Below are 18,381 nucleotides of genomic sequence, written 5' to 3'. Positions count from 1 at the left end.
TGCAGGCTTCTTTCAAGGGATCAATCCCTCCATGTTCCATGAATAATTCTCGAAATTTTCCACAGCAATGCCGTAAAATGTCTATGTCGGAACGACAATACTTTAACATTTCTAACTGAAAGTGAAAGGGGTCCGAGGCGTGAGTCTGGTACCATGCATAGAAAGCTCGTTCGGTACACATATTGTTGGGGTCGTAGTAGTAAGCCTCAGGCAAATAGGGTAGAATCGCGTGCTGATTAGCTTTGGTATTGAAAAAGTGCGGAAAATAGCATTTGGTCATTTCTGTTATTCCAAACGTTTTAGGCATTTGACTCAAAGGCATGGCCAAGTAACTCATCAAATCTTTATTCTGTACTTGACCCATTTACATGGAAATGATTTGGGCTCCGTTCAAAGTCACTTTCAGATATTCGGTACTTTGTTCAGTATAGTATCTCAAAAGAAACTGCCCATCATATCCCGAGAAATTGTGAGCCGTGGCATGGCGATATCAATCTCCGTAACGTTCGATGACCTCTTGGCTCCACGTTTCTTCAATGGGGTCTAAGATCCACAATGCTTGCGTTGATCTCGATTGTTATAGCCATAGTCACATTTCTTACAGTAATAACTGTATCCCAGGAATGCTGTGATACTGGTGATGGCATCAAAATGTTCATCATGATGATAGACGTGAATGTATTTTCCGTCTCTAAAATTGTTGCCTTGAAACAATAGAGGTCCACGCACTTCATGAGGGTGCACTTTCAAGGTGTAGCGTGGAGCCAGGACATCTTGCAATTTTTGCATTTCAGGAATGCCACAGGGTGTGTCTTTGGACAGGCCAGATTGCTGTAACAGCAGTCCTGCTTCTCTTCATTGTTTGGCTCAGTCCGATTGTTGAATTGTTTTCCAATCTTACGTGTTGTTCTTGTCGGCATATGTTCGTCCCACCACAATGGCAAGGGCTAAACACATCTGGTCTTGAGGATTGTTAATTTGAACAAGGCTACACTTGATGTTATGAAGGTTGTCAACCAGTAACATATTTTTGCGTTGTCCGGTCCCTTTGGGAAGAGAAACGTGGGTCATGAACAGTGTGGCTTTTCCATTGGTGATATGAAACTTGTCATTTGATTGTTGCACATGTTGAATCTTGTCGATGACTTTGGAAGGTGACAGTTCTGACGGACTGCTAAACTCGATCCAAACGGGAGACTTCAAACTTGTGATGCATGGAAAGTCTCAAGCAATCATCTTCTTTGGCTTGACATTGCCATTTCAGTGTAGCTAACAAAGAATCCCACACCTCGGTGATGAACCTTTCTGCTTTCTCCAGTGGTAAGTGTGACTTAAAATCCTTAAACTCCACTGAATATGTGTAAGCTGTGATTCTAAATTTTCTTGGGGAGCACGTTTCCATCCCTCGAATGAGGTAGTACTTTTCAGGGTTTACTAATGGTGGTGAACTTTGTTTGGGTGTAGAATCTCTGGGTCTGGATTCTGGCTCACTCATGTCATCTTCAAAATCACTGGCATGAATTTGTGCCAAAACTTCAGCTACTGTACGAGGCGACAAATTAAGATTCTGCCTCTTACTTTCTTCTCCATTCTATACGACATGATGTGATCGTTTCAGCTTGACTGAAAAAGTTAAATGACTACATTTTAAACGCCATGGGCCCCTTTATATCATGTCAGACCAGTGCATATATAAAGGGTTAGTATCTTCCCTTCCATTATTCATTTCACTCTCAAACTGACCAGAACAATGGAAGAACCCACACAGATCGAACTTCTGATCAGAGCTTGCTAGGTGTCATAAGAAAGTTTTCTTCAGACAAGCTGACGGACTATTCCCCCTCCTTTCGAGATAAAATTCAAGATACTTGCTATATCTGTAAGAAGAAAGGACATTGGTCTTCTGAGTGTCCAGACTGTCAAAAGGCAAAACAGGTGTCAGAAGAGACAAAAGTCAAGATACCTGTTATCACTGTCATGAGAAAGGACATTGGTCTTCAGAATGTCCTAAGAAACAACAGGAGCAAGAGGAAGAGAGGGATAACCTCCCCAAAGGAAGAACCCAGAAACATACAGAAAGCGAAAAACGAGAAGAAAAGAAGACGGGGAGAAAGTGAGGAAGAAGAGGAGGAAAAACTTGTGAAAGTGAAGAAATTAAAAAAACAGAGACAGTGAACAAAAGACACAGAAGAAGTCTATGAACTTTTAAAGTGTTGTGTTGTGATACTGAATTGTAAAATTAGTACCAGAATAGACCAGGCAGAAAACATAAGTGTCTCTTGGTTTAGATTTTTTAGAATAAGAACCTACACTCACACACACGTACATCACGGGTAAAAAAAATGAACTTTGAGTTTTAATTGATTTTGGCAATTGAAATAATATCTCTTTTTGAGAGAACTGGGTGGCCCTGAAAAGGACCGTTGAGTATTTGTTTGTTTAAAAAAAAACTCAGGAACATGACATAATCAGTTTTACTGTCTTAAGCCTTTGCCATGGCCAAGGCCTACTTCTTGACTGGCTCCTGTCGATGATAATTTGGTAGAAATCACTAGGAGTGGTATCGCAGGTGTAGTAACAGGGTTGGGTTGCTTGGCTTGGGAAGGTATTTTTCTCTTGGGTCGCATTAAAGAAGTCTGATACATTTGTTTCAGACTCCTTAACTCGGCCAAAATGTCTGAGTACCGTCACCGTTTGACTTTCACTGTCCTCCTTCTCTCCTAGACCTTGTTTCTTCTCTGTTCTGCTGCTGCTTCTTCTTCTTTTTCTTTCCTTCTTCTTGCCTCTTCTTATTGCTGTTGCTGTTGAAGGAGAAAAGCTTGTTCTGCTTCTTTCTGCTGTTGTAAAAATTTCTTCAATTCATCTTTCTGTCCCTGTTTAAAATCCTCAATGTGTGGTAAAGAAGAAGGTGGCAAAGGTACTGGTACCAGAACAAATTCTTGTGAAGAAGAAATAAAATCAACTAAATCCCAATTAAAATCGACCTCTTCTGGAAGTAGGCCTGTACTGACTTTGGTAGCCGCTGCTATGCCATTGATTCTCGTCTCCACGGCTGGTGCACCCCAATTCATCGTCTACTTAGTTTCTGTCATGTTTGAAAACTCTGTCACATGGATTGACTGCGCACAGACAATAGTGGAATGTGACATCACAGGCAGCTCTCTCTGGACTGCAAGACAGGCTCCACACTGTGGCTGAATTTTGTAACATGTGTTAGGATTGGTGAATAAACTCAATCCGTTTCAATCCGCTCTTCCACTATAAATAACCCTGTTCAGTTCATTCCCTTCACCTGTTCTTGTCACAAGATGTGTACAAACGAAGAATCATTTACTCTCATATCGTCAATGATGTTCCATATGGACTTACCCATGTATGTCAGATCATCATGGACAATTATCTGGATCACCGATATGAGCATTTGGAAAAGAAGAATTTATGTGGAGAGACAAGGCTGTTTGAAGAAAGTTTTTATCTATGGACCAGAAATCAGAAGAAGTTTGAGGAAGAGAAGAAGACCTATGTGATGCCCTCTTTGTCAATGGAATGATGTTAACATAAAACAAAGTCTCTTTTCAGGGCTACTCATATGCCTCAAAAAGATTTGCTTTTTTTGCCTAAAATTTGTTTAGTCAGTCGTATAGTTTTTATGTCTGTATGTTGTCTGTTGTATGTGTTATCTATGTCTCTGTCCTGCCAAAATGTTCTAGGGTTTTTCCCCACTCTTTGGTCCCGATTGAGGTCAGCCCCTTGCTATATTGTTACCAATCTTCAGTACTCTGACATCACCTTACCTGTGATGTATTTTCCCATTGTCATTATACATTTAGACACTATACAGGCCCAAGGAGGGTCTGTAATGTATTTTCCCATTGACACTATATCGCCCCCTATTTCTACTGACCATGCTTTGAGAGAAATGCAAAAATAACCACGTTCTATTGCTTAGAAAAATACAAAAATAATCATGTTCCACTGCTGAGACAAATACAAAAATAACCATATTCCATTGCTGAGACAAATGCAAAAATAACCATGTTCCACTACTGAGACAAATACAAAAATAACCATATTCCATTGCTGAGACAAATGCAAAAATAACCATGTTCCACTACTGAGACAAATACAAAAATAACCATATTCCATTGCTGAGACAAAAGCAAAAACAAGCATGATCTACCACTGATAAAATGCACAAAAAAAAAACATGCTTAGTTGCTAAAACAAATCCAAAAATAACCTTGTTCTACTGTTGAGACAAATGCAAAAATAACCTTGAACTTACTTCTATATCCTGTATGGCAGGAGGCATCTGCAGGGCCTTGTTGTAGTAATGGATGGCAATATGGACTAATCCTGAAGAATAAAGCAAAAAAATGTAAAATTTCCAAAGACACGGATGCCCAAACTACTTAATCCATTCCCCTTGCTGGTCTCATTCCTAGAGCAGAGCAAGTATTGAAGAGAAAAACTTGGGTAGAATGTGTGAATGGATGGATGAACATTAAACAGTACATCTAAAATGGATAAAAAAGAAAGGGGTGTAACTGTAACACATTATTTGGAGTGTGACAATGGAACAAAGGGGTGTAACTGTAACACATTATTTGGAGTGTGACAATGGAACAAAGGGGTGTAACTGTAACACATTATTTGGAGTGTGACAATGGAACAAAGGGGTGTAACTGTAACACATTATTTGGAGTGTGACAATGGAACACAGGGGTGTAACTGTAACACATTATTTGGAGTGTGACAATGGAACACATTCATCTGATCACTGAAGTCAAATTAGTCTGCAAAGATACAGGGCAACTAAGCCAAAGCTGTGGGAATAGTTGCCTATACAATATGTATACATTTAACACCAAGAGTCCCACTGTGGACACAATCCTGGAAAAATTTGTCAAAGTGTGATGACAGAACTAAATGTTTTTCTGATATATATATAAATTTAAATATCCAGGTGTGTGAATTCTGCTGAAAAATTAAAAAGTCACTGGTACAGTCTAACTATATTTCATGTGATAATGTACATATGTGTTGTTCCAATGATCCTTACAACTGCACAATTTAGTTTACAGACCTTGTGAAAATGTAAATAGTAAAATAAGTGATTCTTCTTGTAGTAACATTGATATGTTATTGTTGTTGTTGTTGTTATTGTCGGGTTTAACGCCATTTTTCAGCACACGATAGGCTATACATGGCGGCCAGTATTAATGGTGGAGGAAGAACCCAAGAAAACCCCGGAAAGAACCACCGACCCACGAGAAGCTACTGGCAAGCTTTCTCACATACCCACATTGGCTGAATCCGAGACTTGAACCGGCGCAGACAGAGGTGAGATGGCAGTGATCCATAACGGACAGCGCTTTAGACCACTCGGCCACTCGGGGCCCCAACATTGATATGAATACAAATATAAGTATTTCTATAAATATTAAAAGTGAATCCTCAAAATCTATACCCACTTCTGCTTCACTAGGTCACATAATGAAAGGACTTTGCATGACAAGCCTCAATAAAGACACAGCTTGACAAAAGCATTTAGATCAGAAACAAATCAAAATGTGTTCCAAAGAAAAACACATTACTACTACAACTGAAAAGGTTGCATTCTTGCTCTGGATAATTCATGATCATTTGCAATTTCCCATACTCAGAGCATAAATATCTGATAAGTTTGAAATTTTCGGCAATATCACACTGCCTTCATCAGCAACTAATACTAATCACATGACTTATGATGGTCAAATGATACAAGGAGACTCGTGAATATGGGACAAAGGTCATTACATCAAAGGACAATATATGGAAAAAGAAGGTGAAGGAGGTGATTGAAATCTGACAGCAGAGGCCAATACTAAAGAGATGAGGGGCATGGATTATCACCCATCTACTACTATCCTGACAGGTAGTTTTCATTGAAAATATTGAAATACATGTACATGCATTCCAAATTATTCTATTAATGCATTTCATATAAATTTCGTGCCTTTATACCTAATGTATTTAAATATTTTTACTATTTTTAATTTTTTTCTCCCTCTTGTATTTACAATCATTTCTTCATCCTGAGGGCATCAGGGGAGAATAGTAACTAACTGAGTTACCCTCATTAAATATAAATATTATTACTGTCATTATTATCAAGGAAAACAATACTGTATTGCTGACAACTATTTTGTAAAACTGACAAGAGGAAAATATCAAATTATAAAGTTTGATGACTGTTACTTACCCAGCTGGTGTAATGCCCTGCCAATGTTGTAATATACTTCCTGACACTCTCCTCTCAATTCGCGATAATTATTAAGAAACATTAGACCCTGTAAAGAAAAACAATGGAAACAATATTATGGTACATGGATGCTAAATATTTGAATAACAAGATGTTTCAGAATAGTTTATTCACATGAAACATACTGAGTGTTTAATTTTTGTCCATGATTGTAAATTATTTTTTAAAGATAATGAACTATCAATAGTTTGTTTACTTGGGTTCACTGCACTGTACAAATCAAAAGAGTATTTTCACGAACCATAACTGCACTGTACAAATCAGGTCTTTTCATGAACCATCATTGCATTGTACGAATCAGGTCTTTTCATGAACTATCACTACATTGTACAAATCAGGTCTTTCCATGAACCATCACTGCATTTTACAAATCTAGTCTTTTCATGAACCATCACTGCACTGTACAAATCAGGTCTTTTCATGAACCATCACTGCATTGTACAAATCAGGTCTTTCCATCAACCATCACTGCATTTTACAAATCTAGTCTTTTCATGAACCATCACTGCACTGTACAAATCAGGTCTTTTCATGAACCATCACTGCACTGTACAAATCTAGTCTTTTCATGAACAATCTGTGCATGGTACAAATCAGGTCTTTTCATGAACCATCACTGCATTTTACAAATCTAAAGAGAGACTTTTCACGTACCATCACTACACAGAACAAATCCAAACAGACATCTTTCATGAACCATCACTGCATTGTACAAATCAGGTCTTTTCATGAACCATCACTGCACTGTACAAATCAGGTCTTTTCACGAACAATCTCTGCATTGTACAAATTTAAACAGAGACTTTTCATGTACCATCACTACACTAAACAAATCCAGAGACATATCTTTCATGAACCATCACTGCATTTTACAAATCTAAAGAGAGACTTTTCACGTACCATCACTACACAGAACAAATCCAAACAGACATCTTTCATGAACCATCACTGCATTGTACAAATCAGGTCTTTTCATGAACCATCACTGCACTGTACAAATCAGGTCTTTTCACGAACAATCTCTGCATTGTACAAATTTAAACAGAGACTTTTCATGTACCATCACTACACTAAACAAATCCAGAGACATATCTTTCATGAACCATCACTGCATTTTACAAATCTAAAGAGAGACTTTTCACGTACCATCACTACACTGAACAAATCCAAACAGACATCTTTCATGAACCATCACTGCATTGTACAAATCAGGTCTTTCATGAACCATCACTGCACTGTACAAATCAGGTCTTTTCACGAACAATCTCTGCATTGTACAAATTTAAACAGAGACTTTTCATGTACCATCACTACATTAAACAAATCCAGAGACATATCTTTCATGAACCATCACTGCATTTTACAAATCTAAAGAGAGACTTTTCACGTACCAACACTACACTGAACAAATCCAAAGAGACATCTTTCATGAACCATCACTGCATTGTACAAATCAGGTCTTTTCATGAACCATCACTGCACTGTACAAATCAGGTCTTTTCACGAACAATCTCTGCATTGTACAAATTTAAAGAGAGACTTTTCATGTACCATCACTACACTAAACAAATCCAGAAACATATCTTTCACGAACCATCACTGCATTTTACAAATCTAAAGTGAGACTTTTCACGTACCATCACTACACTGAACAAATCCAAACAGACATCTTTCATGAACCATCACTGCATTGTACAAATCAGGTCTTTTCATGAACAATCTCTACATTGTACAAATTTAAAGAGACTTTTCATGTACCATCACTACACTAAACAAATCCAGAGACATATCTTTCATGAACCATCACTGCATTTTACAAATATAAAGAGAGACGTTTCACGTACCATCACTACACAGAACAAATCCAAAGAGACATATCTTTCATGAACCATCACTGCATTTTACAAATCTAAAGAGAGACTTTTCATGTACCATCACTACACTGAACAAATCCAAAGAGACATATCTTTCATGAACCATCACTGCATTTTACAAATCTAAAGAGAGACTTTTTACATACCATCACTACACTGAACAAATCCAAACAGACATATCTTTCATGAACCATCACTGCATTTTACAAATCAGGTCTTTTCATGAACCATCACTGCACTGTACAAATCAGGTCTTTTCATGAACATCCTCTGCACTGTACAAATTTAAAGAGACTTTTCACATACCATCACTACACTGAACAAATCCAAACAGACATCTTTCATGAACCATCACTGCATTGTACAAATCAGGTCTTTTCATGAACCATCACTGCACTGTACAAATCAGGTCTTTTCATGAACATCCTCTGCATTGTACAAATTTAAAGAGAGACTTTTCATGTACCATCACTACACTAAACAAATCCAGAGACATATCTTTCATGAACCATCACTGCACTGTACAAATCAGGTCTTTTCATGAACAATCTCTGCATTGTACAAATCAGGTCTTTCCATGAACCATCACTGCATTTTACAAATCTAGTCTTTTCACGTACCATCACTGCACTGTACAAATCAGGTCTTTTCATGAACCATCACTGCATTGTACAAATCAGGTCTTTCCATGAACCTTCACTGCATTTTACAAATCTAGTCTTTTCACATACCATCACTGCACTGTACAAGTCTTTTCATGAACAATCTGTGCATTGTACAAATCAGGTCTTTTCATGAACCATCACTGCATTTTACAAATCTAAAGAGAGACTTTTCACATACCAACACTACACTGAACAAATCCAAAGAGACATATCTTTCATGAACCATCACTGCATTTTACAAATCTAAAGAGAGACTTTTCATGTACCATCACTACACTGAACAAATCCAAAGAGATATCTTTCATGAACCATCACTGCATTTTACAATGCATATGTAACTATTAACAACATATACAAACATCAGTAAAGTCGGACAATAACTTACTCAATTATTTAATGTCAAAGATGCATGTGTTGGATTCTTCCACCTTCTGAATGTGCACCCTGTCCCATTCTGGAGCCCATTTAGAAATTATAAGAATTTAACACACTCACAATCAGACACAGGCTGTTTAGAGGAGCCCTTTCCATACCTTGTTCTTCCAATCATTATCAATTCCAATGTACCATCTTTCACTGACGATCTGAATTCTCTGTGATTTTTTGTTTACTGAAATATTTTCATTCAACACAAGATTAATCATTTTGTCATTTTACTGTCTGGAAAAAGTGTACAAAATTAATTGCCAGCAACAATAGCAACTAAAAGAGGAAGGTTCATTTCTAAAAGAAATTTAGTACAATTAACTTCTGATTGAATAAAATTTTCTCTCTTGTATTTATAAATCCTGTGAGTTCAGACTGTGTTGTTAATGATGAAATAGCAAGATGATGTTTATTAGCTTTTTCATGCTCTTTTATGTCATAGGTGCCTCTATGTCCAATAGCGAAATCACATTTACACAATTTGCAAAATGCAAAGTTTTCTCCTTTACTAAATGGTTTCACTAATCTAAACATGATGGCATAATTGTAATTCCAGCTCTGCTTCTTTTCTTTGCTGTAGAACATTCTGAATCTTCTCCTTTCCTTTTTGATATGACTAGAAGTTGAATTCAGTAAAAGCTGCTATGAGCGATCTCTACTATGAGCAATCCATCTGTCAATTCTGACCACAATCGTAATGCACAGATTGATATTATTACATAAACACTCTGTCGTGAGCAAACACTTGCTAAATGTGACCAGCAACCACAACGTCTTGGCAAAGTATGCATTTCAACACTGCTATGAATGACCGCATCACAAAAATGGGGATAAACTCCACCAAAATTTATTTAACCCTGCAAAAATGTTTGTCTGTAGAATTAAACTGTATTGCCTAGGGGTGAATAAGTCTTTGTCTATTAAACCATCAAGTGAGAATCACTTTGCAGGATTTGATTAATAGTATTAAAGACTTGTGATGTTTTTTCCCCTGATGTTACAGTGATTACATCACAATCACCAAGTTGTCTAATAAAGTTGGTGTGACTGGGTTAAACACTTTGTTTATAGAATTAATCCCTGTATGTCTTCTCTGAATTAAGCCATTGACTTTTATCTCTGAGGAAATGATTCTGTTTCTGGATGAGATAAATGTTTCTCTTGATTTCATTAATTGTTAGATAAGCAATGCGTATGTAGAGATTTTTCATATTTTCCCAAAGTCCAGTCAAACTGTCTTTACATTCAATATTACAACTGAGCACTAATAGGCTTAACACCTAGAACCTTAATAACAATGGACAAACCTACAACTAAAAAGAGACAAATTTTAACACTGGAGAAAATAATTATTGTATTGAAAGAAGTGAAAAAGAGCAGACAACACAAAAGACTGGTTTAAAGGTCAGTAAAACAATTTAGAGTGTTATAAAGGAAAAAGAGTAAATCAGAAATAATTTCATGTACTCAAACATGTACATGTGATCTTCTAATATAAATGTGATTTCATGTTTAATGACAGAAGTATATCTTTATTGCTATATAATTTTGTTTTAGACGAATGCATGCAATATTTTAGCAAGAGTTACTAATAAAGAATAGAATATATGTACAGTGACTGTGGTTATTTTTCTTTAAATTGTTCTGAAACTGGACCTTGGAAACTGGTCTTTTTGTACAAACCTGTTATGAGAGACCACTCGTCTTGAGAGACTTTTTTGTTGGCACAAGAGGCGGTCTCTCATTACTGGTATTAATGTATTATGAAGATGAGATACAGTGATAGCAGCAATTGCTTTGCACAATCCAATATGGTGGTTAAAGACTTGCATTGAAGCTTTGATTTTGAACTTACCAATCATATTTTAGAACTATATATCCCTATATACATGCATTTACTCCTAGAATGGAACTGGATGCACATTCTAAACAGAAATTTGCATGAAAATTTTTTATTTAATTTTTTTAATTAAAATACAGAGTTATAACAAGAAAATTGTATACCCGTATTCAGGTCCAAATAAAGGGGCAAATACAGAAAAAATGGGACAATTAGCAGCTATGCAGATCTTTCATGAACCATCACTGCACTGTTCAAATTCAAAGAAAGACATTTCATGGACCATCAAAGTACTGTATAAATTGAAAAAGAACTATTTCATGAACATCAAAGCACTGTACAAATCCAGGTAGAGCTATTTCATGAACCATCAAAACACTGTACAAATCCAAACAGGGCCCTTTCATGAACCATCCAAGCGCTGAACAAATCCAAACAAAGCCCTTTCACAAACCAACAAAACACTGTACAAATCCAGAGTCCTTTCATGAGCCATCAAAGCAGTGTACAAATCTAAATAGAACCATTGAGCTCGATAACAATTTTGTGAAATTATGTGTCCCACTAAATTCAAAAGCCTTTATACTCTCCAATATTTTGTAATCACAGCAATTCTCTTTTTTTTAAATCAATTCATATGGAAAATCCATTAACAAAAAAGTGTTACTGAACATCCTAATCATGGGAAGAAAATAAAAGCAGCTGAGAATGTTCATGCAACACCATTGTAATTTAAGCATTCAAGGACGATATCAAGAAACATTGCAGTCCTGAAAACCTGACCCATTACAAGCAAAATGATTCATAAAATGTACTTGTATTGCAACTGACAATAATGACAAAGAAAGAAAGAACCCATGAAGATAATTGTTGGTTACAAATGTACATCAAGCATGCAAAGAACTTTAAAGTTGAAGCATACCTGTGCCACCAGTGAATGCCTCTTGGCCGCAAACTTCTGTGATGCACAGTGGATGAAGTTCAAACCAATACACAAGCTTAACATTGGGTCCAGGGGGGTTTGTCTGAACACGGCTATGTATTCCCCTAAAATAAAGGTGTCAAGATTATACACTCTGTCTTTCTAATTTTTCACAAGGAGAAAGCATAAAAGTGTTGTTAAATTGTGAGCTAACATTTTTAGCTCAATGGTCAAGGATTGTGCTTCATTTTTTTTATCAATGAATGCATCCTGTCAATCATATGACACCAATAAACACACATATATGATTGCATTCAGTCAAACATAAGAAACCAAAAACCAAACACTTATCATGAACTGCCTTTTTTCTAGTCTATTAAAACGTATTCTTTACTCTAACTTTCAATTTCAGGTTCCTTTTTTATTATGTGCATATTTATACTTTTTATATGTACATTTTTGCTTCACTGCTCTCTCTCTCTCTCTCTCTCTCTCTCTCTCTATCTGTCAGTCTGCTTATCTGTGCTCATGTCATCTTACTGAAAAAGTCACAATCATTATGATATATGTTTATGCTATCTCATTGCCAAAGTCAGTATCATTATGATTTGAATTCCTGTTATCTCATTGGCAAAGTCAGTATCATTATGATTTGTATTCATGTTATTTCATTGGCAAAGTCACTATCATTATGATTTGTATTCATGTTATCTCATTGGCAAAGTCACTATCATTATGATTTGTATTCATGTTCTCTCATCGGCAAAGTCAGTATCATTATGATTTGTGTTTATGTTCTCTCATTGGCAAAGTCAGTATCATTCTGATTTGTAGCCATGTTATCTCATGATTTGTATTCATGTTATATCGTTTGCAAAGTGACTATAATTATGAGATTGCTATTTTGAAATAGCTTATAAATAGTGATCCTTAAACAAGTGTAATATGTAACTTTGATCATAATTCACAAATTGACAGATAAATACTTACCTAATGAATGTTTGTAGGAGCCTGTCACCATGGAGTTGTGACCATTCAGGATTCCCAGTGGTATATTATCAGGATTCTAATGAAACAGGTTAAAAAATGTGTCAAGTTACAAATCCATAAATCAGAGCTAACCTTATCTACTAATTAACAAAGCATTTCCTTCAAAATCAGAAATTTTCTTGGGAAAATTTAACCATTTTATAAAAAAGCAATTTTGAGTTTGTGGTAAAAATGTCAGGAGAACTGGGTAAGGCAAAGTGAAGTTAAAACAGTAGAAATCTGTACCAGAGATATAGTAAAACTGTCTGACAGACCACCAGTTAACCAAGACAAGCTTAGCATCCCTTGTTCAATTTCCAATTATAGTTTTAATCACACTTAACTTGTTTAACTAGATTATATTGTGCAAGTCCAGACAATTGATATCTTCAAGTAACAGATTCTGTTGTCAATTAGCAAATGATTTTTACAGTACCATATTTCTATTAATTTTTACAAAAGAAAAAATCTTAAACTGTTTCTCCCCATGTGAAACTAAATTTATAACATTTCTTGAAAACTTTAAGTCCATATAACATAGATATAACTATAATTAAGTCCATATAACACATGTAACTATGTAATTATAAGTAAATGCATATAATACAGATGTAGCTATAAGTAAATCCATACAACAAAGATGTAACTGTAAGTAAGTGAAATATAACAAACATGCCCCAGCCATACGATGCAATAAAGGTGAAACTTCAAAGTCAAACAGGGGACATAACTCCATTATGTTTCTTACAATCTGATGAAAACTGAACTTTATCTAGGTCTTCTTTATATAAAGCTTTATACTAAATTTGGTTTCAATCAATCAAATCCTACAAGACTTAGTGATCAGGTAAAAATATTTAATGGACTGGACATAATCAATGGACATGGGTAAGGATAAGTACATATATGATGCCCTCAAAGATAAACTACAAGCATAACAAGCAAATCTGGTGACTTTATTTCTGCCACTGAGCATGTTGAGAAAGCACAGAAGTGTCAGAACATGGAGCCGTGACCTTAACCTTGAAGGTTCATCCTTCAGCAGTTACAAAATTAAAAAACTTACACAAAACAACGAACTCACTGACCCTGATGTTGACCTTGAAGACAGGTCCCCAAAGTATGTTATGCAGAATACATTCTTGTAGTGATACATGAATGCATGATATGTTATGAATTTTCATGATATATGTATATGAGTGGACCAACAATTATAAATTTATTGTAAATGGCAAAAGAGCTACATTGTGATATAGAAACATGACAAGTGGATAGATGGATGAGCTGTAGGTAGATAGGTATGTACGTACATACATACATACGTAGTAGGTAGGGAGGCAGGTAGGCAGGTAGGGAGGAAGGTAACTATCCAATGTGTTAACAAGCAATTGTTGACAGATGTATGAATGCAAAATGTTAACACATTTTTTATTTTTTTTTCACTAAACAGCCATTATTTTTGTATGGAGACCACTCTTTATTCCAAATGCCCATCTTACCCTACTTTTTGCAAAGGCTCATCTGTCTATTTGCAGTTCATACCAGTTTGCCTTAGATCTGAGACTAAAAAGTCTAAAATCCAGACACAAAATTGGATTCCAACCACGGACGAATTTTGGGTAAAAAAAAGTCGGGTCCATAAAATGAGGTTTTTCTATCTGTATTTTGTAGTACAACTAGATATTCCAGATTATTTGGTATCATGGTAGAGCTACATCTGTCTACCTTTCTATAATACCACCCACTTTAGTGTATCATGCATGACCATGACGCTACAGAGATCGGCAGTAGGCTACTACCTCCTGCCCCGTAAAGTCGTCGCTAGGGGTTAATGTGTTAACAAGTAGTTGTTGACAGATGTATGAATCTAAAGTTTTAACAAGCAGTGACAGATGTATGAATCCAAAGTGTTAACAAGCAGTTGTTGACAGATGTAGGAATCCAATGTGTTATCAACTAGTTGATGACAGATGTATAAATCCAAAATGTTAACAAGCAGTGTCAGATGTATGAATCCAAAGTGTTGACAAGCATTGTTGACAGATATATAAATCAAAAGTGTTAACAACTAATTGTTGAGAGATGTAAAATGTTAAGAGCAGTTCTTGACAGACAAATGATGGGTGGATGCAGAGTCATACCTTTTTAAATAAAAGGGATTAAGTTATCAAGAAACATAACAACAAGCATATAAAATTATAACAAGTGTATAACATAATAACAAGCATAGAACATAATAACAAGCAGAGAACATAATAGCAAGTGTAGAACATAACAAGCATTGAACATTATAACAAGCACAGAATACAATAACAAGCATAGAACACAATAACAGGCATAGAACCTAATAACAAGTGGAGAACATTATAACATGCATAGAACACAATAACAAGTGCAGAACTTCAAAACAAGTGTAGAATATAATAACAAATATTGAACAAAAAAGCTAGCATAGAATACAAGAACAATGATAAAGAGGCAAAATACAATAACATTGATAAAGAGGATAAGTATGTAAAATATTTGCGGGATTATTGGCAGTACTCACCTGCAGAAGCTTGCGCAGACAGAATCTAATGTGCCTGCCATCAGGACTTGCCATCACCACCTGCTGGAACAAGTTCCACATCTGTTTACATTCAAAATTCTGTCAAAAAAGAAACAACAATAATTTACACAGTCTGGACATACATATACCCCAATGAATAAAACTGAAGCAGTGTTCCAGCTAAGAAAAATAATCATAAGGGAGATTAACACAAGTTTGGGAGTTAACACTCTTATTTGCCAGTGTTTTAACTCCTTCTTGACTTTTTGAAGTTTGCAAAATATATTCTAAATTCATTCTTACTGTCCATATTTCAGTTCTGTATGCTTTCACATTTTTTTCCTTGATACAATTGAACTCTTTTACATACTGATCTAACTCAGCTTATTGTACCTCACCAAGTCCCCAGTTATAAGTAGCTTTACAAGTCCCTAGTTATAATTTAGTTCCTTAAGTCCCTAGTTATGCTGTAGTTTTACAAGGCACTTGTTATACTGTATCTTTACAAGTCACTAGTTATACTGAAGCTTTACAAGTCACTAGTCATATTGTAGCATTACAAGTTTCTAGTTATAATGTGGCTTTACAAGTCACTAGTTATACTGAAGCTTTACAAGTCACTAGTCATATTGTAGCATTACAAGTCTCTAGTTATAATGTGGCTTTACAAGTCACTAGTTATACCGAAACTTTACAAGTCACTAGTCATATTGTAGCATTACAAGTCACTAGTTATAATGTAGCTTTACAAGTCACTAGTTATACTATAGCTTTACAAGTCACTAATCATACTGTAGCTTTACAAGTGCAGTTATACTTTAGCTGTACAAGTCACTAGTCAAAATGATGGTGGGGACTTTAGAGCTAAGGTCAAATGCATATACATTTCAGCATTATGTAATTCAATACCAATGTTCCTACCATCAGTATTATATAAGCAACGGGAGCTGCCAGTTCAAACATAACAAATAGTTCTTTATTAATAGCCTGGCTTTACCCATATATACAGTGTGAATAGTGTTTATAGCAATATTTGTTTGAAAAATGCTTTCCATCACAAGCACTTAACAGACTTTCTATCTGCCTTAATGGCCCATATGCATCATGTTTGCTCACAATCTTTCTGTGTGCTTAACATTTGTCCATGATTGTAAAATGTACTTTAAGCTAACAAACATTTGCAAACGTGTTTACAAAGCAAACTTTGTCCATAATTGTAACTTGTAAATAATATGTTCACATAGCTTTTGAGTTTTGAATATTCAAGAAACAGACTTGTTTACAATAAAATTGGAATTTTACTTCAGAATGACCAACATCTAGGTCAAATGAAAATGTTTATAAGCCAGGATTTGATAAATTCCTGTTTTAAGACCAGTCTGTGGGACTCCTTTACAACTGTGTTGTGATTCAAGAGGAAATATTTATTTAAATGATTCATTGGAATTACTAAGTGCTCCTTGATTTTTGATTAATACATTGTTTTTGGAAATCATTCAAACAACTTCTGGATTTCATCACTGTTATACATCAGAACATTCAAATATATTGGAATTCATTCAATTACATATCTATAGTGTCTCTTTAATTTTCACTCTGTATTGTAGATAAATACTGCTTGTTGATTTTACTTAAATTGTTAGTTTCACTTCTTTCTATTACACATATTAAGACCTGAAGTCAAAACAGAAACTGGGAGCTCATCTGGGATCTGAATTTCTTTAAAACATTTCAGAGAAATGAAGAAATAAAACTGTCTTTAAAATTTAAATTGACTTTGTTTCGGAATCCTCATTGTCCCTGGTAAAGATTTTAATTTTACATGTTTGAGTAATCTTTAGTGAAACCAACAAGCATCCACAATGTCATCAAATGTTGAGAACTTTTTTAAAAATCCTACCCAGAATGTGTTATAGTCTATGAAAAGAGACAAATTGCTTGAGCTTGCCAGATATTATGATCTTTCTGCTTTTGAAAGAAATGGTGGAAATACAGATGCTGAGAGTGCAAGAGAAGATAGGGAAATACAAATTCAAAGAGAGATAAAGAGGAAAGTGCAGATGCAGAGAGAGAGATAGGGAAATAATAATTCAGAAAGGGAGAAAGAGCAAATGTAGAGACACAGAGAAAGAGGAAAGGGACATGCAATATTGATTAAAAGAATTAGAGCTGGCAGGCAGAATTCTCTCCCCTTCCCTTAGATGCATGTTCAAGTTACATTAGTTTAGTACTCTGATTCCAGGAAAAGAACTAGATAATTACACAGTCTTCACTTTGAGAAAATTTATGGAAAATGAGCTAATTATATTTTCTATACTATGAGAAAATTGCTGAGAACTTGAAATGACCAAGAATGCTTTGGACTTTATTATGACAAAGTGTATATACTGGCAAATCTCGTGAAGTTTAAACTTCACTGTCAGTAAAAGAGCACTGATTATGAGTGGTTAAGGAATATATCTTGAAGGGTTGTAAGTTGGTACCTGATGCATGTCTACAAAGGTTTAGGAATTGTAGAAAAGAAACTGGACAAATCCATGTCGAATTAGTGAAAGGAAAAAAAACAACTATTTGATAGGTGGTGATAAAGATTACGCTTGCCTCAAGCACCTCATATTAGCTGAAAACTCAAGTTTTGCATCCGTTGTTATGTTAAGACATATCTTGATGAACAAAAGGTGGAAACTTCAAACATGCTGTTTGCACAGCTGATGATTATTTCTCGAGTCACAAAGTTTCATTTGTCAGTAAGTCTTCCTCTCAACAATTTCTA

General features: G+C 35.4%; 1 protein-coding gene across 3 annotated transcripts in view; it reads right to left on the bottom strand.

Annotated features, from left to right (window-relative positions):
• The window catches only part of LOC149807257 (general transcription factor 3C polypeptide 3-like), a 152,567-nt gene that overhangs the window by 29,609 nt on the left and 104,577 nt on the right, over positions 1–18,381 (bottom strand). For all 3 annotated transcript variants that reach the window (XM_089964112.1, XM_089964106.1, XM_089964115.1), the window contains exons 21-25: positions 15,609–15,707; positions 13,022–13,097; positions 12,032–12,156; positions 6,245–6,332; positions 4,286–4,356 (exon numbers count right to left, since the gene is read on the bottom strand). In XM_089964112.1, the coding sequence (XP_089820238.1) occupies positions 4,286–4,356; positions 6,245–6,332; positions 12,032–12,156; positions 13,022–13,097; positions 15,609–15,707 (459 nt within the window). The remainder of the gene's footprint in view (positions 1–4,285; positions 4,357–6,244; positions 6,333–12,031; positions 12,157–13,021; positions 13,098–15,608; positions 15,708–18,381) is intronic.

The sequence above is a fragment of the Sinohyriopsis cumingii genome, chromosome 1 (genome assembly GCF_028554795.1).
Source record: "Sinohyriopsis cumingii isolate HCF-2022 chromosome 1, ASM2855479v2, whole genome shotgun sequence".
NCBI lineage: Eukaryota > Metazoa > Mollusca > Bivalvia > Unionida > Unionidae > Sinohyriopsis > Sinohyriopsis cumingii.
Note: the sequence above shows the minus strand (reverse complement) of the source record. Positions and strands in the feature narration are given on the sequence as shown.